Genomic DNA, 23,326 nt, shown 5'->3' with positions numbered 1-23,326 from the left:
ATCCATGCATCCATTTTCTATACTGCTTATCTTTCTGGGTCATGGGAAACCTTGAGCCTATCCCAGGGAGCATCAGGCACAGGGCGGGGTACACCCTAGACAGGGTGCCAATCCATCACAGGGCACAATCACATACACATTCACACACTTTGGACATGCCAATCAGCCTGCCATGCATTTCTTTAGACTGGGAGAGGAAGCCTCCCACCGGGAGGACATAGGACAGTAGTGGGAATCAACCTCAACCCTGGGTTAGTGAGGCGAACATGCTAATCACTAAGCCATCGTGCACCTTGGGCAATATGATAATTAGAATAAATGCACATGTGTAATAATAGCTTGAGGATAGACATCGTTTTTTGGTGCTGCTATTTTGATAATGGACACAGAAAATATACACACATTCCCCACTCTGATAACTATTGGTTACTGTAGTGAATGAATAATAGTAGGTCTATTTGCTGAATTGTAAGCTTTAAGTGTAATAAATTGGGACGATTTATACAAATTATTGATTATTTGCACCTAATATTTATACACCTGTCAAGTCATGGATGACTGCTTAAGTCAGTCCAAATACTGATGTGAACATAAAAATAGGAAAGTGGGTACATGCTTTAGTTACATTTTGTTGAATTTTAGGGGATATTCAATAACTGTGGCACATGAGGTTCACAAGATTATACAAACAGCAAATAAAAAAACTTCTTCATAGTGTGTTGCTTTTTGTTTTTCACTGAAGACAGGACCGAACCAACGTGTCATCTCTTTACCTAATAATTTACTTGTATAGATATCAAATTAGACAGTCTTCTTCTTATTATTATTATTATAAGATCACACATGCAAGTGTATACTACATGTCTACGTTAGTAGACCAATGGTTCCATGATCAATTCAAATGTTCAACAGTAATGATTAAAACAGGTTTTGAGGCGGCTGTGGCTCAGGTGGTAGAGCGGGTTGTCCCCTAGTTGTAGGGTTAACGGTTCGATTTCCGACCCATATTTCCACACGCCGAAGTGCATGTGTGGAAAAAAAGCGCCATATAAGTACAGACCATTGACCATTTTGTCAGGTTTTACAAACGGTACAGTGCCAGTTCAAATGAACAGTCTTTGGGCATCTACTACAAAAAGTACAAGTTATAGCAACACTTTATTTTTTTATTTAAATATATTTTAGGTCGGTAGATAGATCCATCCTGGTTAATTGTTACGTTGTTGTTGCTGTTGTCAGATGCCCGGATGTTGTCGGAGCACCAGGATTCTTGTCTGTGCGGTTATTCAAATGAATGCGGCGCTCAGGACCGACATCTCAACCAAACCCGACAGAGCTCATACAAACCTTGAGCACAAACGTACGCTCCAATCATAACCGAGTCGTTCGCCACATCAGCCAATCAGCGCGAGGTCTTTGCAAGGTGCATAGATACTTTCATCGCCGTACCTTTTCGTTACCTAGTGGGGGGTCCGAGTGCAGTAGGTTTTTTTTTACGAGTATATTTTTGACATCATAATTCTTTTACAGATTTGGAATAGTTTTAGTTGTAGTTTAGAAAGCGACTTTTGTTTGCGCAAAAAAACCCAACAAAACCCTCCAACTCATTTTATGCTGGAAGCGCGCTGAGACTGCGATGAGGAGAGATAGCTCTGTGTCACAGCCACTGTGTTTTTATTGATGTCGGCGGCGGCGCTGGGTTACAGTCGCGTTTTGGCAATTTAGCAAATAACCAAGACTCGTGCGGGGAAAAAAGCACTAGATATAAAAAATGGCACGGCAGTGGCACTTTATTTTAGCATTATTTTTCTTTCCCGCGGTGTTTAGTTTGGATTTCGGCGGAACGAGGGTGTCGCGTACCGCGCACTCGCTTCACATGAACGCAGCGGGTAAGATCAGGTCCGCGGTGTCTTCACATCAGCATATCATAAAAAAGAGAAGCGCAGATGACGGAGGAGACACCTGTAAGGGTCTACAGGGATACAACGACAAATTATCCAACAACACTCACATTGTAAGTTTAAACCGGCTCTTCCAGTTACTCTCCGACTCGCCTGTCATTTAACCTTTGCTTTTTGCCGAACTCTCTAGTCAGGCGCTTTGACTTTCAATTACTGTGCAGTAATAATACATTGATGTACTAATACAATTCCTCTGTTTTTTTTTGTTTTGTTTTGACTTTTATCACATTTGCATTTTTTTGTTACGTGACACTGAAATGTTCTACGTTATATGGTACTTTATAATCTCTTAAAAACGAGATATTTCCTTATGATTCCTTATATATATATATATGTGCACGCGCCCTATTCGAAACATTCTAGAAGTTTTTAAAAAGCACCACTGTAACGGCTAAATCTTCCACTGACCCTTCTGCTCTTTCCTCCTCCTCCTCCGAGCATATTCATTTGCTCTTTACAATAATAACAGAATAACTTTCACATTGTTGTGTGCTTTAAATGTGATATTTTTTTAGATGTACTATTATTTCTGTCAAACGGCGACAGCTAATAAAGTATGGTTGCTGTATTAACATGTTGCTTATTTACTTAACATGAGTAATAGCTTGTTACGCATTTTCTTTTAGCTTCACCCTCCTATGGTAAATAAACCTATAACCTTGGACTACACTTCGGGTGAATTGGATTTTGGAGGAGATTTAGCTGCCTGTCAGTTAATATTAACTAACTTCAAGAGGATAGAACAATTTACATCTCCTAAAAGCTTTAAGACGGTGAAATGTGAGATCACCATTCAAACGATTTGAGGCTTTCAGTTGAGACCACAATATCAATGGCCACCATCTTTAAGATTTCTGTCTGTGGTTGTTTTTAACTACCATTTCACTTAAGGATGACAAAAAAGAAGCTTTAAGAAAGAACAGAAAGCACTAGGCATGTCAGTACAATGAGTTTATTTAGTTCGTATCTAAATAGGGAAGTACAAGTTACACCTGAAGCAGACGTTCTGCGTTCCACCCATCAGAGTCTGGGCCAACCGGCACGGCAGCTCTTCAAACCTGCTCCTCTGTCTCAGAGGCCATCCGTCACACATAAAGATTTCGGCCATGTTAATGAAAATATTCTCAACACCCTGTTTGCTTACAAGTTCACAAATTGTTTCTCTTTCAGTTCAGAGGTGGCTTCAGAGCAGCTCAGATATCTGAAAGCGTCTGACTTCCAGTGGCACTTTGGGTCATTTTCTCTGGCCAGATTGAGACAGCTGGGTAGATGAGATTAGAGGATTTAACTGCTGTGTTCAGGGACATAAATGCCCTCTGGATTGAGGAAAAAAGAGAGTATTTTAGTCTTAGCTACATGGTTGTAGACTCAACATCCATCTAGACATCTGTTGTAGACTTAACATAACGTAATGCTTTAACTCATAAGGAGTGTAAATATTAAGACCCTTTTAAGTTGTTAAGAAAGGCTTAAGCATGAAGGTAATGTGATAATCCATTATCATATCTAACAACTAAATAATGTAATTTAAAATCCCCTGATTTGGGTGGTACCACCAAGGATGCATCTTCTGTACTTTTAGTATGATTCTCTTTCCTGGAATGGTGTGTGTGGTGTACTTTCAATGAGCCAAGAAACACTAAACTACATTTTCTGAGATTTTAACAGAGGTGTTCGAGTCGCACATCATAAAAGACAATGTTAGCATCCAATCATTTTAATTGTAAGAGAAAACTGCTTAAGTTTTGAGCTTTTTCTGCTATTTTAGTCTTCCGGGTTTAAAATCTCATCATGTCACACGTCACAGGCAGGGACATGGTACTGTACTATAGTACATCGATGACGTGTCGGTGACTCATAATTATTGATGAGACTACGTGTTTTTAGCCTCTGAGAAGACGCTGTCTCTTAATTATTCATGACAGCACGTGGTGCTTTTCTACAACAGATGTAGATGAGACAGGTGTTCAAATGGGTCGCAAGTGTTTATTTCAGTGATGTAAGAATTCGAGTGTGTTGCATGGCTTTCCCTAGACTCTGGCTGCAGGCGGTTGGTTGGCCATCAACTACCAACGCATCGAAACTGTTTGTGTGTAGCAAGCATTTTTCTCGAGAGAGCTACGAGAATCGGAGAAAGGTGGACTTCGGAATTGCTCATGAATTTAGAATTTAGATTTAGACTAAATCTTTAATGTTACATAAGTAAGCTGGGTATGAATATATACAGGGTGTACATAAGGGACTATGTATTCCAGCACCACGTCGGTCGTTACTTCCTCAGTTTGTGTTTGTGGAAGTCCACTTCTCGGTTAGTCGTCAACACTTCCAGTATTTTTAAATTTGTTAATAATTTTGGCAACAGTGTCGTGTGTGATGTGCTTGCCCTGTTTTCTGCTAACGTCCATCACAACCTAGCGACAGCTTTCTGATCCAGCCATGAGAATGATTTCAATACATCGTTCTTCTGGCAAGGAAAGATTATATATATATATATATATATATATATATATATATATATATATATATATATATATATATATATAAGATATATACTAAGAAAATACTAAGTATGAAAAAAATTTGGAAGACATTTTGATAAAAAGTTTAATTTCCCCTATGTATGGAGATATATAATATATACACTAAAGGTAAAAAAGTTGTACCCTTGAGGGGGGCACCCAAGCGACAAGGAAAAGTACAGTTTGATATCGTTATTTCTGGGAGTGCAGGGTTTAAGCTTGATAGTATTCATAGACCCTGACCTATTTGCACTAGCATGAGGATGTTTAAGATGGAGACTATGAAGCACTTTGTAAGTCATTCAGATTAAAGAGTGCCTGCTAAAATCTTTAAATGTAAAATAGTTGTGAATGCTAATATCATTAACAACATTATATGTAAACTTGACCAATCACGGCCCAGTTTCTGTAAAAGCGTAGTGAAACTATGATAGTGTTAACTGGTAGCAAGTGTACAATGTGATGCTTGCTCCACCAGCAATTGTCTTTGTGCTACAAAGATGAATTTTTTTTTTCTGTTTTGCTGTTGGTTCAATCATTGTTTAGTATTGTTAATAATTTATTTCTCACTTGCAGAGCACATTTAATGATCTCAGTGGATCAGTGGCTTTGGCCTGGATAGGAGATGGAACAGGGGTGAGTAAATAATCTTCAAGTTATTCCTAATTAATACATGTTTAATATATACTGGGGTTTAAGTTAATTTTAAGGAGATGAGAGATGTTCTGTGAAGTTATTCTTACAACAATAATCAGCTGATAATTGTCCTAGTGCTCATTAGTTTGATGATGCATAACTGAACCAGAATAGACACACTTATAACTCAAGAAGTACATTGTGGTGTTTCTTGTAAATTGCCCGAATCATTATTTTAGAAAACAGAACTGTCAGCATGTTTAGGAAGAAGTCCAAGAACTGTCTTCTTGTAAAATGAAAGCTTTCACAGGCTGGTCATCGGTTTAGCGGTGTGGTTAAGCTGCACACAAACTGCTTCCTGTTTGAGAAGCTCTTGCAGCACAAAATATTCATATAGCAGTGAATTAACTGTTTGTCCTCCTTTATAGATTGCCGAATGAACAAGGTTGTGTTACTTTGTTGTGCTTTTTTTTCCCATGAGGGAGGATGAAAATGGAGTTTTCTAAAGAACTGTCCATTACTGCATGCCCTCATTACATTGAAATATATAGAAAGCTGTTAACTTTTATGTAGTTTTAGTGTCCTGGAATTATGTAATTTCCATGTGTAGCTACAGTCATCAAATTCTATCTTCATTACACTCCATTGACTTTTTTTTATTATTGTGTCTGTGGTATGGAGATTTGAGGACGCTTGCTCCTTGGCAGTGCAATATAAGTTCTCTCTTTTTCTCCTTGCCAGGTTGTGCTGGCCTTGACTACATTTCAGATGCCCATTTTCTTGCTACGATTTGGCCAGTCCAGACTTTACAGGAGGTGAACTACATCTTAATATGGCCAGATTTTCATGCTTCTTATTGAACTGCATCTCTGCATGTGATTTTGTTTCACATGCTTTCTATTATTGTTAAATGAGTTTTTTTTTTAAACATCTGCATGTCGGTATCTCTTTTTCTTTGTCTGGATCAGTGAGGACTATGGAAAGACGTTTGAGGACGTCACATACCTTATTAACAACACGTTTATCAGCACTGAGTTTGGGATTGCCATTGGCCCTGAGAATTCTGGGAAGGTGAGGGGGGGTGTTCTAGTAATGTCCAGGATTTGGTAACTGATCTTAAACAATTAAAAATTCATTAGTACCAACCATTCATCAAACATTCATTTCTTTTGAAATTAAGCACTATATACGCAGGCAGGCTTAACCGGTTTGCTTGTTAAATACGAATACTACTATGCTTAAACTTTAGCACAAAGACACCAGGGAGGATTTTGAAGTTACTGCTTCAATTAAGGACAGTTTTTTTTTTTTGTCATTTAAATTCTGCCTTTATTTCTAGGTGATCCTTACAGGAGATGTGTCTGGAAGCAGTGGATCCAGGATCTTCCTGTCCAGTGACTTTGGGAAAAGCTTTAGTTCGTTGGACCTGCCTTTCAACCCTCGCATGCAGATTATGTATAACCCCGAAAATTCCAATATCCTTGTGGCCATCAGTCTCAAGGTGAGAGAGAGAGAGAAAAAGAATCATGATGCACACATTTTGCAGCCTGCTAAATCGTCCGTGTTCACTCATATTGGTTTTATTCACACTTCATCTATGACAGCCTCTTGGTTTTATCATCACATATAAGTTCTTCTCTTTCTTATCAAGCACAGATGGTTCTGAAGGACTTTTGGGATTGTTGCTGTACTTTTTGTTCTTCTTGTTCTACTTGTTCCCCTCCCTCCCTCTCCAGAGCAGCCCAAACAATTCTTTGAATGCTGTTATAACATATTTGATACAGAGATAGGGCATGCTCTGTACCAGTTTTGGGGTGTGTCCTTAGGGGTGTTTCCAATTCCATTGTTTTTTTCCAATTCCTTTGGGCAAATCAAATCCAGCAGTCATGACGAAACCTGCATATTGAGTTGTAATATTTAAACATTTCAGATATATTGTTTACCTCCCCACTCCTCAAAAAAAAATTTTAAGAATTTTTTTCATGTATTCATCCCTCTTGATGCGCACACTATATAGACTGAGCAGCATAACAGTAGCTTTTTTATTTATATATATTTTTAGGTTTTTAGTCATTATTCACTAATTAGTCCTGTTTGCAAAAGTGTGCTTAGACCCCAGTCATCACTACCTGTTATTACCAGTCATTACTACATATATTATGTTTAGTGTTATACCACAACGCTCTCGAGTTTTTGAACCTGATTGGTCAGAAGGGTTGATTCATTTTTTTTCTGACAGTAGTTGCTGGCTGTAATTCAAACGACCTTAATCTGCTCGTTCTAATACATCGTTCTAATACATCGTTCTGGTTTCTATGGTAACAACTCACAGGGACTTGTATGATAGATGCACCACATAATCTAAATCTAATAATAAACAGATAAAAAAAAAGATGATTTGTTATTTAACAAGATCTAAGCTTTCTGTTAGGAGACGTTTATATAACTTTGGCGTCTCGGATTTCAGCATGTTGTAACAGCCAGTAAGTTTTCTGCCATGATAAAGTCTTGGGGACTGAGGAGTTTGTGCTTCCTGGTTCTCTCTAACATGGCAAGCCGCATTATATTTTTTTGTCTTTTTAATCTCAAGAAATAGAGAGAGAACGAATTAACATCTCGTGGTTGTTCCACAACATTACATGCAACTGTAAACTGTTAAAAAGCATTAAGTGTTGTTCATTAACAAATTAAAAACAGCAATCTTTGGAAAACTGCTGTGGTATAGGAGGAAAAAAAACATTTGCTGTTACTGGAAAATAATCCAGATTGGGCTGGCAACAATAAGTCCGCTTCGTGTTGGGCAGCATCACATCATTGTGCTGTGGATTGTTCTCCTATAATAGCTTGGCTCGCCATGTTTTATTCCTTACTTATTAAGCTTCCAGTGAACTAATACAGTTAATACAAGATTGTACTCTTTGGGAATGTTTCTTGTTCATGTATTAGCTTGCAATCTTACAAAAGTGTTTTCAACTGGGGTTTTTTTTTTTGTTGCTGTTTTAGAATGAGCTCTGGATTTCAGGGAATTTTGCTGCGACATGGAAGAAAATCTACGAGGCTGTGTGCGTGGTGAAATGGTAAGAGCCTTTGAGCCATTGCAAACTTGAGCCTGGATGGTCCTGACTTCAGTTACAAAAATAAACACTCCAATATAGCTCTTGTTGCGCAGGGGTGATAAACTCTCTGCTAAGTCATCTTGTTTCCTACTTGACACAACCTTGTTAAGTCAGTTGAAACTTTATCTTTAAAGAAATAGCTTCATAAACATTCAGAGGAATTGTACAGGCTTTTCCTCTCTTAAAAGGAATATTCTCATGTGTTGTGACCTTACACTAACAGGAACATGATCTAAGGCAGGATGAACATCAATACTCTAAAAGAATGTATTGTAAAATAAATGTTTGACTAAAACGAGTAAGTCAGGGACAAGCTCTCTTTGTTTAACTTTATATATCAAACAAAGGGCCAGTAGTAGGGCTGTTTACATTTGATTTTCTCTGTGTGTTTACCTCTATGGTGAAAATATTCTGCTGCCCTGTCGCCAATGCAAACTCCACTCCGCTGATAGACGTGTCCTTGCCTAGAACAGCTTGTAAAATAGGTCAGGATCAGGTTGGCAGCTCTGCCAATACAAGAATCAAAGCTTCAGCGCTAAGGCAACTTTTGAAAAGAGTATTTGACACCCAGGTGTGCGAGAAGGCTCATGTAACCTTCCTGCATTTCAGCAGTGAGACGTCAGAATGAGTCGTCAGGTTCCTTTTAGATCTGCAGAGCTGTGTGTGAGGGTCTCCATTAGAGACAACTGGCCTCATTTAATTGTAAATCCTTTGCAAGAGCATCGACAACCCCAATTCCAAAACAGTTGGGACGCGGTGCAAAATGTAAGTAAATGTAAATAAAAACAGAATGCAATGATTTGCAAATCTCATAAACCCATATGTTATTCACAATAGAACATAGGAAACAAATGTTTAAACTGAGTAAATGTACCATTTTAAGAAAAAAATAAGGTAATTTTTAATTTCGTCTCAAAATAGTTGGGACAGGGGCAACTAAATGCTGGAAAAGTAAGTGTTACTAAAAAGAAACAACTGGAGGAACATTTTGCAACTAATTAAGTTAATTGGCAACAGGTCAGTAACATGATTGGGTATAAAAAGAGTAACTTAGAGAGGCAGAGTCTTTCAGAAGTAAAGATGGGATGGAACGTGGATGGAAGCATATGTTGCTCTAAAACCTGTATATACCCTTCAGCATTGATGATGCCTTAACAGATGTGCAAGCTGCCCATTCCATAGGCACTAATGCACCCCCATACCATCAGAGATGGAGGCTTTTGAACTGAGCGCTGATAAAAAAGCTGGATGGTCCCTCTCTTATTTAGTCTTCTTTAGTTTAGAGGACCGTGGTTTAGTTTAGTTTAGAGTCCATGGTTTCCAAGAAGAGTTTCACATTTTGATTCGTCTGACCACAGAACAGTTTTCCATTTTGCCTCAGTCCATTTTAAATGAGCTTTGGCCCAGAGAAGACGGCGGCGTTTCTGGATCAAGTTCACTTGTGGCTTCTTCTTTGCATGTTAGAGCTTTAACCAGCATTTGTGGATGGCACTGTGTTCACAGACAATGAGTTCTGGAGGTGTTTCTGAGCTCATGCAGTGATTTCCATTACAGAATCATGCCTGTTTTTAATGCAGTGCCGCCTGAGGGCCCTAAGATCACAGGCATGCAGTATTAATTTTCACCCTTTCCCTTCCACACAGAGATTTCTCCAGGTTCTCTGAATCTTTTGATAATATTATGTATGTAGATGATGAGATATTCATAGTCTTCACAATTTTACATTGAGGAACATTATTCACAAATTGTTCCACAAATTGTAGACGCAGTTTTTCGCCGATTGGTGAACCTCTGCCCATCTTTACTTCTGAAAGTCTCTGCCTCTCTAAGATACTCTTTTTATACCCAATCATGTTACTGACCTGTTGCCAATTAACCTTCAGCTATTTCTTTTTAGTAACAATTACTTTTCCAGCCTTTTGTTGCCCTGTCCCAACTTTTTTGAAACCTGTTGTGTCCATCAAATTCAAAATTACCTTATTTTCAAAATGGTACTCAATTTACTCAGTTTAAACATTTGATATGTTTTCTATGTTCTATTGTAAATAACTTATTGGTTTATAAGATTTTCAAATCGTTGCATTCTGTTTTTGTTTTCATTTATTTACATTTTACACTGTGTCCCAACTTTTTTGGAATTGGGGTTGTACAATACAACAAAGAAATGTTGTATAGGTTAAAGAAAATCCAGTTCGTTCGGAAAAACGTTTATGTCCTATGAGAGCTCTCAAGTTTGTGCACATTTGCATACACAGAAACTCGCTAATGTAAACCTCAAATTGTGTAATCGGCATGAGTTACTACAAATTTTTATACGGGTCGTATTAACAAGTTTAAGTAGCTTGTTTATTTCAATTGCATGCACAAATCTCTTTAAAAGTTGTTTTTAAGTAGATTTGTTTGAAAAGTTCATTTTAATCACTTGAAAGAAATCAATCCAAAAGAACTGGCTAAGCTACATTACTGGAAAATGTAGCACATTCCACGTTTAGGAGTCACTCTAGCTGTGCTGTGATTGCACTTGGTAATTACGGGCGATTTTCCATTTATACATACACACATGAGTATGAAGAAGTTCAGCATTGCAGAAACGTCTGTGAACATGGCTGGAAATCTTCGTTTGGTTTGCTGTACGAAAACATTTGCACACAACTTTATGTAAAGATTGATAAATGAAGCCTAGGTATGTCCAGAGGTTTGTGTTACTTAAGCGGCCTGCAACCGTGCGGTGGTGCTTAAGCTGCAGTTAGTAGTTAGCTATGCTAAATCAACCTACTTACAATTAATTATTTAGTAACTTAGAATAACTACTAACCAACATCCAAGTCCATTATTTAAGCTTGTGGCCCGTGATTTCTCCTTCCAAGAGACGAGCAGAGAATTTACTTACTACTTCTTTCAAAGCACAGTCTTTATTCCAGCAACCAAATTCAGGACATTTGTTTATATTAAAATGAAGCTGTACCCCTCCTGTGGGAAGGTGAAGCAGACTGCACATCTTTAACATTAGGGATTTTGTGTGTGTGTGTGTGTGTGTGTGTGTGTGTGTGTGTGTCTTTGCAGGGGAGAAGACAACACACTCTTCTTTTCCACCAACCTGAATGGATCCTGCTGTGAGTAACATTTATTGTAGCAGCGTTGAACCATGGTGTGGCGAGATGGGAATGCGTGAAATTGTTTCCTTACTGGAAAGCTCTTCGATAAATTAATGCTCTATAAAGGAGTTTCTGAAAGCTTCATTTGATTACCCAGGTGTTAGCACCAAACATTATAATGTGATCACATGAATATATTTACAGAGCCATAAAACTGTGCAGTATGCACATATATAGTGAGATTTTATCTATAACTATTACTATTCTAATAGCCATTTTAATCACAATTTTTTCATGTCTGATGTTTTTAGTGATTGCTGGACGTATCTTAAAATAAGCGTAAATTCTAAATATGGTGTTCAAGAAATGTAAGAGATGGCATCTTGTAAAATCACAGAGATTTCTGTCTAGATAGGATTAAAATTATCATATCACCACTGGGATTTGAGCGTATCGCCCCCATACTGCTGATCCAGATGGAAATAAAATCACAGTAGTATCTCTTAAAGATAGAATTACCCCAACTTTAATACCCCAAATGAATAGGGCTAAATGGTGTATTCCTGTTATTTGGCCCCATTGCAATTAACCTTAATACACTTTGCTAAGGAATTAGAAAGCACATTAGGATCTCTTCTCCATTTTTTTTCTCTCCATTTAAAAAAAAAAAAAAAAAAAAAAAAAAGTAAACTGTGCTTAACTTGTTCAGTGTAATCCACTTTGGATTTGTATGGTTCTTTCTTTTATCTCTCTTACTTTTTCTATTATGGAAATTATGAAAAAAATGTGTATAGCAAAGCATGTAATTACGTATTTACTTACTACTAGCTACTGATCTGTCTCGAAACTCCACACTCCCTATGATGAAATGTGTCTTTAGTTCCTTAGTATAATGAAGTCACTGTAATTCATCCCCAGAGACCTACACACTGCAGCATTAGGACCGTACCAGAAGAAACAGTTTAGACTCACCGTGTTTCTGTTTTACAGATGACAGGGGGCAGCTCGTCCTGATGAAATCAGTAGACCATGGCGAGACATTTAAGACAATCGCTGAAAAGATCTACTCCTTTGGGATTGGTGGCCGTTTCCTCTTCGCCTCAGTCATGACTGGAACAGTAAGCATTACACCGTCATAGTATGAAGTATCTCAGTAATGTTCGCAGTAACCTGCATATGCACAATTTATTTCCATGAGAGTTTTATGTGGTGTCTTGACTAAAAAACATGTCTCACTTAGGGAATGATGCGGATGATCCATGTGTCCACAGACCAGGGTGAGGAGTGGAACATAGCTCAGCTTCCTCCTGTAGGCCATGAGCAGTTCTACTCTATACTGGCAGCCAATGATGAAATGGTCTTTATGCATGTAGATGAACCCGGGGGTGAGATTTTTTTTCCTTGACAAATTACCTATGAACAGGGACATGTCCATCTCCATAATACATAATACATGCAAATGCTCAGTCTGTTGTTGCAAAGTAGCATAATAAATAAGTACTCTGATAGTATATCAGTAAGATATTTTTCCCCATGATGAGCATGTAAATAATTAATGAGGGTAAGTGGCTTTGTCCAATCACAGAGCACTACTTCGTCCAATTACAGAGCAAGTAAATTGTGCCAGTGAAAGTCTCAGTGTCAGCGTTTAAAATACCTCAGGCACACTTAATTAGTAGCGATGCACCGAAAGGAAAATTCTGGGCCGAAACTGAAAATTCAGGACGCACTTGGCCGAAAACCAAAACAGAAAACCCCATTTTAAAATAGTTTTTTTGTATTATTGCGTTAATATTACACTTTTTAATTAATTTCATTATTTTAATGAATCTGAATTGAAAAGCTACAAACCAATAAAATGATCACATTTTTATTATTTTATTATTATTAACACAGCAAAACAAAACAATATTAAATATATTAGTCTTCATTCAGTTCTGTAACAATCAAATTTAACAGATTTTTATTTTATCCAATTATCCAAATAATGTAACGTTAACTGTTATGATATGCAAAACAGCAGTCAAGTAATGAACTCGGCAACTTGGATAACTGTCGGCTAGATCGAAAATGAAATCTGAGCACTGAGGGGCGGGGCAGAGCATGGCGGCTTATATTTTTGGCCTTATTTGTCTTTCGGCCAAAAACTGAAAATGCTGTTTTCAGCCGAAAATGTTTGGCGGCCAAAATTTTGGTGCATCCCTATTAATTAGCATTAATTAGTTAGTGAGAAATAGTATCGATGTTATAGTAGCACACATTACGTTAGAGAGCTATCTACAGAGCTATACACTGATATATATACAGTTACTTTTGTGTTGTGACGATGCATTGAAGTGATAAGCAGTGGCCTATTGATAGGAATTGAGAGATTGTACAGTATGGTACAGTAGGTGTGTATATATGCTGTTTTAATTAAAGCTGTAAAGACTTTAATATAGGAAACAATATCATGGAATAATTCTATTAAGTATATGATGTAGCATTATTAAAGCTCACATATTGTCCTGCTGTCCTCAGACAGTGGCTTTGGTACCATCTATGTGTCAGACGACAGGGGCATGGTGTACTCCAAATCTCTAGAGCGCCACCTCTACACGGCTACAGGAGGCGACAACGACTTCACAAATGTCACATCACTTCGAGGAGTGTACATGACCAGTGTACTAGCTGAAGGTATGATTATAGTTGTGTCCCAAATGATGTACTATACATTATGCACTATGTACTCTACCATCTAGTGTATACATTTTACTAACGTTATTTTACTAACTGGAAGTATAAGCCATTTTCTAGTCAATGGCAAATAATGTCAAACGCACGTAATGCGACGCTACTAGCTTTAGCAGTATACTAAAACGAGTCAACGTAAACGAATTTCTTCATTTTACTGTTTGTCAGTATTACCTTTTATGCCCAACATGACCTTTTTTTATTCCGAGTAAATTTGAGCCAGCATCAGCACTAGCCCCTAACCTCTTCTGCTACATAAGCAAAGTTACGACCGTCGAGTGCATGAAGCGTCCAACATTCCACACTTTGGTTTTTTTTTTTTTTGGTTAAATAAGTGCATCGTCTGGGTACTTGAAACGCTCTTCTTTTTGTTGGAATTTTCAGTGTGAACGCACTACTCACGCTGTGTATACTACAAAATGGCACAGAATAGTGCATAAGTGTGTGATTTGGGATGCACGTTGAGTGTTATACGTATATTAAATGGTAGGCTAATATATGTTCGAATATATGTGTTTTATAGCATGATTAGTCAAACTAGTACAGTTTTAGAAACCACCTGACTAGATTACTGATTGATTTTTCCCCCTCCTGCTCCTGTAGACGACTCTGTGCAGACCGTGGTGACGTTCGATCAGGGAGGCGAGTGGGTGCCCTTGAAGAAACCAGAGAACAGCCAGTGTGATTCCACAGCTAAAGATACAAATAAGGTGTGGGCCTATGAAAGATAGAATCCCGATTAATCGGCGAACAGCACTTTACTGTATCATAGAAACATGCAGGAAATTATTTAAAGCTACAGGATGTACAATTTTGGAATTCTGCCCTCTCTGGTAGAAAAATGCCATTCCAGGCTAACTATGGAAGACCCCTTCATAACATGGGTTGTGCTGCACTCTTCCTTCACTGTGTGTATTAATCTCACAGCTGCGAGTCTACATATTCGGATAAACTTCATGGCTGTGTTCCAAACTGTGCACTACAATGCACACTAAGTAGTATACTGAAATAGTAATGACACCGGTGATGTAGTAATATCATATTTAGTACAGTAGTATGGAGTTTGGGATGCAGCCCAAGTATTTGTGACTCACCATTTGTTACCACGACTGATAACTTTTGAAATACAAAAATACAGAAATCCACCAACACATTAGTCACTAGCTAGCGAAACCACTTGACAACAATATAAATTCCACAATAGGGATAAATTACATGACTATCATCTATCATTCACTAGTTTCCCAACAAATTAAGGGATAAAGAAATGCCTTATCTAATCAACAAGCTAAAATATTTCTTACTCGCTCACTTCCATTTGCTTTGTTTACTCTCTCTCTCTCTCTCTCTCTCTCTCCTGATTGGCTGTGGCTCCCGCCAGTCACTTTTGTGCTTGATGACGTTCTTATGTGGCACAATGACATTAGACAAATCTGAGCTGGCATATGACAAATGCATACAAAATTTTATCCAGTTACAGCCCGACACCCCTGGCACAGTCTCACTTAAAGCTACAGTATGCACTGTAGCTTTAAATAATTTGTCTGCTTCTATGTTGCTTGAGTTGTTTGCAATAGAAAGTGGATTTTCTGAAACATTATAATGTTTAGTATATTTGTGTGCATTAATCTGCTTTTCATTTCTCCCCTTACAGTGTAGTCTTCATATTCATGCTTCTTACAGCATCTCCATGAAGCTGAATGTTCCAATGCTGCCTCTGACTGAGCCTAATGCGGTGGGACTGATAATTGCTCATGGTACTGTTCTCACATACACGCAGGCATACACTCACACAGCTTTGGAAGAGCTCCCATATAAAGCGTAAATTCACATTTTGTTTACTGCACACATGGTCAGTAGGTCCAGCCGGACTCTTCTAGCTCCCTTTCCACTAACAAGGTGCTGGTGCTGAACCCTAAACCATGCTGCACATTTTCATTGCAAAAGACTAGGCTCTTGGTTTGTAAAATTGGTTCGGTTCCAGGAACAAAGTTCTTTTTTGTTACTGGCGTTTGCAGTGAATTAAATAGGACATGCATTGCTAATGCTAAATCTAGCAACAAACAAAACTTTCTTTAAGCTTTACACATATATAATAAACCGTCTAAATATTTGTCTGTGGTGATGTCATGGGCTGTATGTAGAGATCTCTCAATCAAATCTCTCAATGCAAGATAAACTTTTTCACGATTATTAAACTATGCATTAGTAAGCTCGTGGTTAGCACGTTCGCCTCACAAATCCAGGGTCGGGGGTTTGATTCCCACCGCTACCCTGTGTGTGCGGAGTTTGCATATTCTCCCCGTGCTGCAGGGGTTTCCTCTGGGCACTCCCCCAGTCCAAAGACATGCCTGGTAGGCTGATTGGCATGTTCAAAGTGTCTGTAGTGTGTGAATGTGTGTGATGCCCTGCGATGTATTGGCACCCTGTCCAGGGTGTACCCTGCTTTGTGCTCGATGCTCCCTGGTTTGGCTTGAAACAAGTGGAAACTTGAGCTGGTTTGCAAAAAGATTTGCTGGATTCCTGAACCTGCACTGGCTCCAGCACAGACACATTGTCAGTGGAAAAAGGGATGATCCTGTGCTGACAGTTGTTTGCCCTCAAGCTAATCGAATAAGAGCAACACATACTAACCCTTTGGACAGTGTTTGACCTCAATCTATGAAATAGATGTACTTATGTCAGATACAATTAGGCCCTCTAACTTCTGAGTGGAATTGAAGAAATGGAATGAGCAAACTAAGGCTTTAGCTTGGAAGTCTGTCACTCATAATCAATCGTTATTGCATTTTGTATGTTCACATAATACACATACACATCTACACACTTAATTCTGGGACACACAGTTATAAAGTCACGTAATATAGCCTGAGATAAGTATCGAAATTACTAATACAGGTACCAGCAGAACTCTATAGTGCCTGTAGTGGGATAACCGTATTTGCCTGTCTTTAATTCGCCCTGGATTTGACACTGTCAGTACTGCTCTCACTTTCAGGCAGCGTCGGCGATGCCATCTCAGTGCTGACTCCCGATGTATACGTGTCTGACGATGGTGGCTACACATGGCTGCGCGCTCTCAAGGGCCCCCATCACTATGCGATCCTGGACTCAGGAGGTTTGCTGGTGGCCGTGGAGCACAATCCCAACGTGCCGATTTCTGAGATCAAGTGAGTACCATGGCTAAATGTTGAGTTTGGGAAAATAAAAAAAGTATGTTCATGAGATGAGATTCATGTGCACATGACATTCATGTGCTCCCTTATCACCCTTAATCTTTGGGCTTTGCTACCATTAATGCAGTGGTTTTGAGGTTTTGATGCCCATCAACATTACCATCAATTATTGTCATGCTTCAAGAGAATGATTAAAACTTTACGCACAAACAATTATTTGTTCCTCTAACAAAACTTTAATTTTCATTTAAGTTTCACTGAAACGTTTTGATGATTTTATTCTTTTTTTTCTTTAAAATCATATATGGCAAATGTATGATTAGAAACAACTAGAAACAACACAAACAAAGCATCACCGTGGAAAAAAATCTAATGAAAGAATCACCCCGCCCGCCCCCTCCCAACCATATCCTGTTTCCTGGCATATTAACATGAATTTGCACATCTATAAAACCCCATTGTCGCCCACCAGCATGGAAAAAAACGAAGAGCTTTAAACATAGAAAAGATAAACCGTTGCAAAATGTGGTCACAGCAACACAAAATCGGTGTTCTGCTACATTCATCTCAGTATCTGATTTGAACTATATTTAAAACATGTGGTGTCTATTAAAGAGAGAACTTTGATGAGCTTAAAATGTTCTACATGAACAGTAGAACATGTTGACTTTTGTGTTCAAACAATTCTGTAATTGACTTTATATACTGGAAAAAATATTAGCCCTTTTTTCTTTTTTTAAATAATATCGATCTTTATAAGATTTTCTGTTTTATTTGTTGTAACACATTTATTTAGCATTTTTATTGTTCGAGTCAGTTCTGAGGAAATTTTGCACTCGGTTGTGTGGGCCATGAGTCATAAAAAGCTGCAAACCTATGTACTTAACATTTTCTCTTTCATCAGATTTTCCACAGATGAGGGCCAGTGCTGGCATGTGTACAACTTCACCGAGGAGAAAATATACTTCACTGGGCTCGCCTCGGAGCCGGGGGCTCACTCCATGAATGTTAGCATTTGGGGCTACAGAGATTCCCTGCTAAGCCAGTACTGGGTCTCCATCACCATCGACTTCAAAGAACTGCTCACTCGTGACTGTAAGTCATTTCAGATTTGTTCTTAGAGATTTTTCTTGCACTGTAGACTTTAGTTATCAAACATGCCTGATTGGGCTGACCAAAGCCTTCAGTAGCAGCCTGGTCTGTTCAAAGTAAAGTCTGCAGGATGGTGCTTCTTCAGCATTGAGGGTGATCAGTCATATAAAGTATCTAAATATAATACAATCTGAAATCAGGGCCAGTACTAAGAGTGAACAGTCTACTGTAACATCCTATGAAAGTGGCTTTCCTTCATCACGCTAAAACGGAACTGATGCAAGTGTTAAAGGTCACATTTCTCTGACTCTCACAGTTGCCTGAATGAACCTCAGTACATATTATTCTTGATTTCTTATTGTCAGGTGATGATAACGACTATGTGCAGTGGCTGGCACATTCAGATGACATCAGCGATCCTACTGATGGCTGCATGCTGGGTTATAAGGAGCGTTTTCTGAGGCTCAAGAAGGATTCTGTGTGTTGGAACGGACGTGATTATGTCATCACCAAGCAGCCCACGCCCTGTACCTGCACACTAGATGACTTCCTTTGGTCGGTGTCCACACTAAATTTGCATATTTGCTTAAAGATTCGTCTTTAAATGTCTATATTTACAGAAATATCATATGAACAGCAGTTAACATAGTTTTCAGTCTATTTGTACATTTTATCTGGATGTATAAGGCTTGTGGCTTATTATTATTTTTATTATTATTTTTTATTATTATTATGGTGTAATGTAGCGGTGAATGGGACGTCATCACTTCATGACCATGATATTTTCTAGTACATTGAGTTGGTTCTATTTCCCAAAATATGAACCAATGACTAATTGAAACCCCATTGAGCCTAAGATTGAAGATGAATGAAATTCTTTGTCCCACAAACTTCATATCTGACCACCCTTTCCCACGTGTTTGAAAGTAAAAACTGATGGTACTCGCCTCTAAGAAAGTAAAACCACCCACTGCTGCTACATGAAAGTAAAAAACACCCACTTCTGTGATTTTATACTTTTTTTTTTTATTTTGGGTCCAGCGATGCACACCTCTAGTGTAATATGTTTGACTGAACAGTGCGAATACTTCCATAGGAGCCAGAACCTCATTCTAATTTACTCTAGTGGATTTGTGTCCAAAACAAAAACGGAAGAAATGTGAGATCTTATCGCTTTAGCGTTCAAAGCTTATTAATGCTTTTCTCTCTATCTCTCAGTGACTTTGGATATTACCGTAAAGAGAACAGCTCAGAGTGTTTGGAGCAGCTTGAGCTCAAAGGCCATGATCTAGAGTTCTGCATCCATGGCAAGAAGGAACACCTACAGACCAACGGGTAATACGCCTTCCTTCTCTCATTTACTGCACTATTCTGCCGTCCTCTGTGCTCTCACATGTGTTAGCTGCAAAACATTCGGTACATCTTTTTTTTTTTTTTTGTATTGACGACAGATAGAATTGAGGAAACATGAACACATGACGTACTGTATTGCTATAATAACTCTTCCTGTCACCAGGTATCGGAAGATTCCAGGAGATAAGTGTGAGGGTGGCCAAAACATTGAACGAAAAGTGACCGATATGAGGAAAAAATGTGTCAGCGATCTACTGGATCCACAACTGCAGGTGAGAATACAGAAAGATCAGGAATATAACTAAGTGACGTGAATCAGATAGTAAACGAGTGTGTTTTGTCAAATCGTCCTCTAACTGCATTTGCTGTGTTTTAATCCGACGTTTCTATTAGACTCAGGAAGCAGAGAAACCCAAGCACTCTGCCGTTATTATCGTGGCAGTCATCGCCGTCCTGCTGATCGGTTGTGTAGCTGGGGCTCTTTTTGTGAAGAAGTACGTCTGTGGTGGAAGGTCTGTTTGCTTTCTTCCTTGAATCGTTCTCTTAAATAAACTGTCGTGCTCTCTACGTGCGAGTTATTTTAATATCTCTTTGCTGTGCTTTGCAGATTCCTGGTGCACAGGTACTCAGTCCTGCAGCACAACGCAGAGGCTAATGGCATAGACGGATTAGACGAGCCTTTGGATACGAACGTGGTAACCCCACACCCAAAGGTCAGCTTCCACGAGGACTCGGATGAGGTACGGTAACAGTCACCCACAATGCAGCAATGTTAACGGGTTAACACAGGTGCCAATATCTACAGTTATAGTTATAGCATCTATGATGTCAGTCAAGTATGTGGGATGTGAAAGATGTACATTTGCTTCTAGTAGCAGTTATTTTCTAGGTGACCTGTGAATTAACAAGCCTCCATCTTGTGAACCAATAGAAACCAAGTGGGTGGGACCATGATCTCTTTGGCCTGTAAAAAAAAATGGAGGCGATGCTTATTATTAAGTAGCTGTAATTTTCCACAATGTTTTCTGCTACTGTTGTGTGGCAGCATATGAAAAAATATTATCCGGCTTCTCCACTTATATGCTCTAGGGGTTTTTTGGTAAAATATATATATTTTTCTCTATGCCTGGTAGGATTTTCTTGTTAACGATGTCGGCACCTCTGGGTTAATAGTATCAATGTGACCTAGGCAAAGCAATGTTTCCAGGAAGCGTAGAAGGATTTTTGCATTTTCCACTTGCATTCAAAGCATTCTCGGATGAATCCACCACTCTGAAATCAAGTCAATGTTTTTTGTTTTTTCTTTCTGCAGGACCTTCTGGAATAACAACAGTGAGTCAGCACCAGCAGAAACTGGGAGCTCTCTGTCTCCTTTAATGCCTCAGGCATCTTTGCTGCTGTTTCTATTCCTGCTCTAAAGCACAACCCAGCCTCGAGTGTCTTCAAGCCTCGAATAACTTCGCTCTAGTTCCTGCTTCTTTAGTAGGAGTGAATTGCAGTTTTGTTACAAAAGCATCTCATGAATTTAGCTGTGCAGCCAGTGGTTAAATGACTTGAGCTTAGATAATCTCTTGCCTAGGGAGCAGGCTCCATAAGAGGACACTATCTCAGAATTAACAGCGGGGTATTTGTCGTGGCACTTAACTCTTATACAGAATGCTTCACCTTCTTTAGTAATATATGCAGTTCAGAATCAGTGTGGCCAAGTGTAGTGTATGAAGTTAGCCCAGGGATAACAGTGAATCATATCGCCTCAAGATCGGACAGAAGCATGAAATATGACTGTGATGTTAGATATATTTTTGATATTAGATGTTTTTCCCCACCTCTGTTATTTGAATATATGATCCTATCAAATATAGAAGGTTTATCAAGTTGAATCACGTTGATCAGAAAGCAATACGATGCATAGATACAGCGCATCTGCATGTATCAGCATACTCATAGGCCATACTTTTCTCCATTTCTCAAAAATGGGGAAAGGACTAATTTAGTTTACTTCGAATAATGCTACTGTGTAGACGGTCATTATAATACTCCTTGTGGCTGTATAGATTATAGACCCGTCATTTAGAAGGTTAACTTATTTTACCCAGTGGAAGGGAAGAATTTAAACATGGACTTGTGTAAAGAAACGTTGTGGTTGTATGTGTAAGTATACTGTATATGTCCTGAGATAGTTTTATAGAAGACAATAATTTTGTGACGCTCAGCAGTTTTTGCACTGTGAAATAGAAAACACAAGGTAACACAAGGCCGATGGCTGCTTTTGTAAAAACGTCCAGTTGCAAGCACAAACCTGACTTTCCAAAGCCCTGCTTCTAGACGGGAGTCATAAAAAGTGTAAATGTTCTATCAGGGTAAACGTGAAGGAAACTCGTCGTTACACTAGAAGGTAGCACAAATATAATGTCTGACTTTTCCACATTTTGAGTTTGTATACTCAGGTGAAATTACCAGTAATTCCAAAAAAATTTAGCAATACCTTGTATTATGATTAGCTGACTGTGAGACGTGAGATCAACGAATGCAGACCTGCCCCATTGTGTTTAACTCACGACGATGAAAGATTTCTCCCTCTCTGTAACAACCCAGGCTAAAGCTTTCGTGATTTTTTTCTTTCTAAGTCTGACTATTCAAATCAGTAGAACGTGACGCCATTACAGAACTTACAGACCTAGTTCATTCAGTGATTGTTTGGTAGATTTTAGCTGCAGTGTAACAAAACCGTTCTGTCACCTGCCTATTTTTGGTGACTCCTGGTGATTCCTTAAATTAATGCTTTGTAGTTAGCTGTTTTCTTTAGTATTTACAAAGCTGAAAGATAACTACGATATCTTCTTATATATATATATATATATATATATATATATATATATATATATATATATATATATATACATACATACACACACACACACACACATATACGAGTTCATTCTCAGTTACACAGATTTTATTAAGAGAAGTAATAATGGTGTGTATGTTCATTCAAGTGCCTAACGTGAAGGTATGTTTGCCTTCAGACAAATAACTGTTAAGCCCATCTTGTTAAATAATTAACTGTAAGGAGGCAGATTGTTGTCTCTTTAATCATTTACTCAGTAGTCAGAGGTGTTGGAACGGATTAATATGTCGCTTGATTTCTTTCCGTAAGGATCATGCGTGAAAACTGTAGGATTCTCATGAGGTTGAGTTTGATCTGTTACAGACAACTGGGGCTTAACAGTTTGTGATTTTTGGAAATCTATATATTTTCCTTTTCTCTGTTGTGTTTTAGATTTCATTTTAAACGTGTACTTCTATGCATGCTATCTTAGCAAATAGGTCACATCGCACTCGGGTGGCGTTCGGGGTTAAAACTTGAGAGGACGGCAGCAGCACAAAGATTACATGGGTTTCCTACTTGAAGTAAAAATGTTTTGCTTTCTGGGTTGTAATACTTTTCTTGCCTTTGATAATCAATGTAAATACCATGAAGCTGGCTTTGTAAATATAAAACTGCAATACCTTTGTATTGGCCATTTTTGCTCTGTATATTCTGAAATAAATAGACTCCACCCCCTTTCTTTTTCTATTCCTGACATGACATTCATTTTATAATGTAGAACTATTTCTTACATTTGCATTTTATATACAAGTTCA

The 23,326-nt window shown here is 38.4% G+C and overlaps 1 protein-coding gene across 1 annotated transcript; it reads left to right on the top strand.

Annotated features, from left to right (window-relative positions):
- Positions 1-1,283: 1,283 nt before the first annotated feature.
- Positions 1,284-23,246, top strand: sort1b (sortilin 1b). The gene is made up of 20 exons (XM_053625170.1): positions 1,284-2,014; positions 5,057-5,116; positions 5,858-5,931; positions 6,085-6,187; positions 6,456-6,617; positions 8,120-8,193; positions 11,296-11,345; positions 12,318-12,445; positions 12,568-12,712; positions 13,848-14,003; positions 14,664-14,770; positions 15,715-15,817; positions 17,059-17,230; positions 18,141-18,331; positions 18,694-18,883; positions 19,547-19,663; positions 19,845-19,953; positions 20,075-20,193; positions 20,289-20,421; positions 20,994-23,246. Exons 1-20 carry the CDS (start codon positions 1,772-1,774, stop codon positions 21,006-21,008), a joined length of 2,451 nt encoding a protein of 816 aa, XP_053481145.1. The 5' UTR covers positions 1,284-1,771; the 3' UTR covers positions 21,009-23,246.
- Positions 23,247-23,326: the final 80 nt, after the last annotated feature.

Source organism: Ictalurus furcatus, chromosome 5, assembly GCF_023375685.1.
Source record: "Ictalurus furcatus strain D&B chromosome 5, Billie_1.0, whole genome shotgun sequence".
Classification (NCBI taxonomy): domain Eukaryota; kingdom Metazoa; phylum Chordata; class Actinopteri; order Siluriformes; family Ictaluridae; genus Ictalurus; species Ictalurus furcatus.
This window is presented reverse-complemented; position numbering and strand designations above follow the sequence as displayed.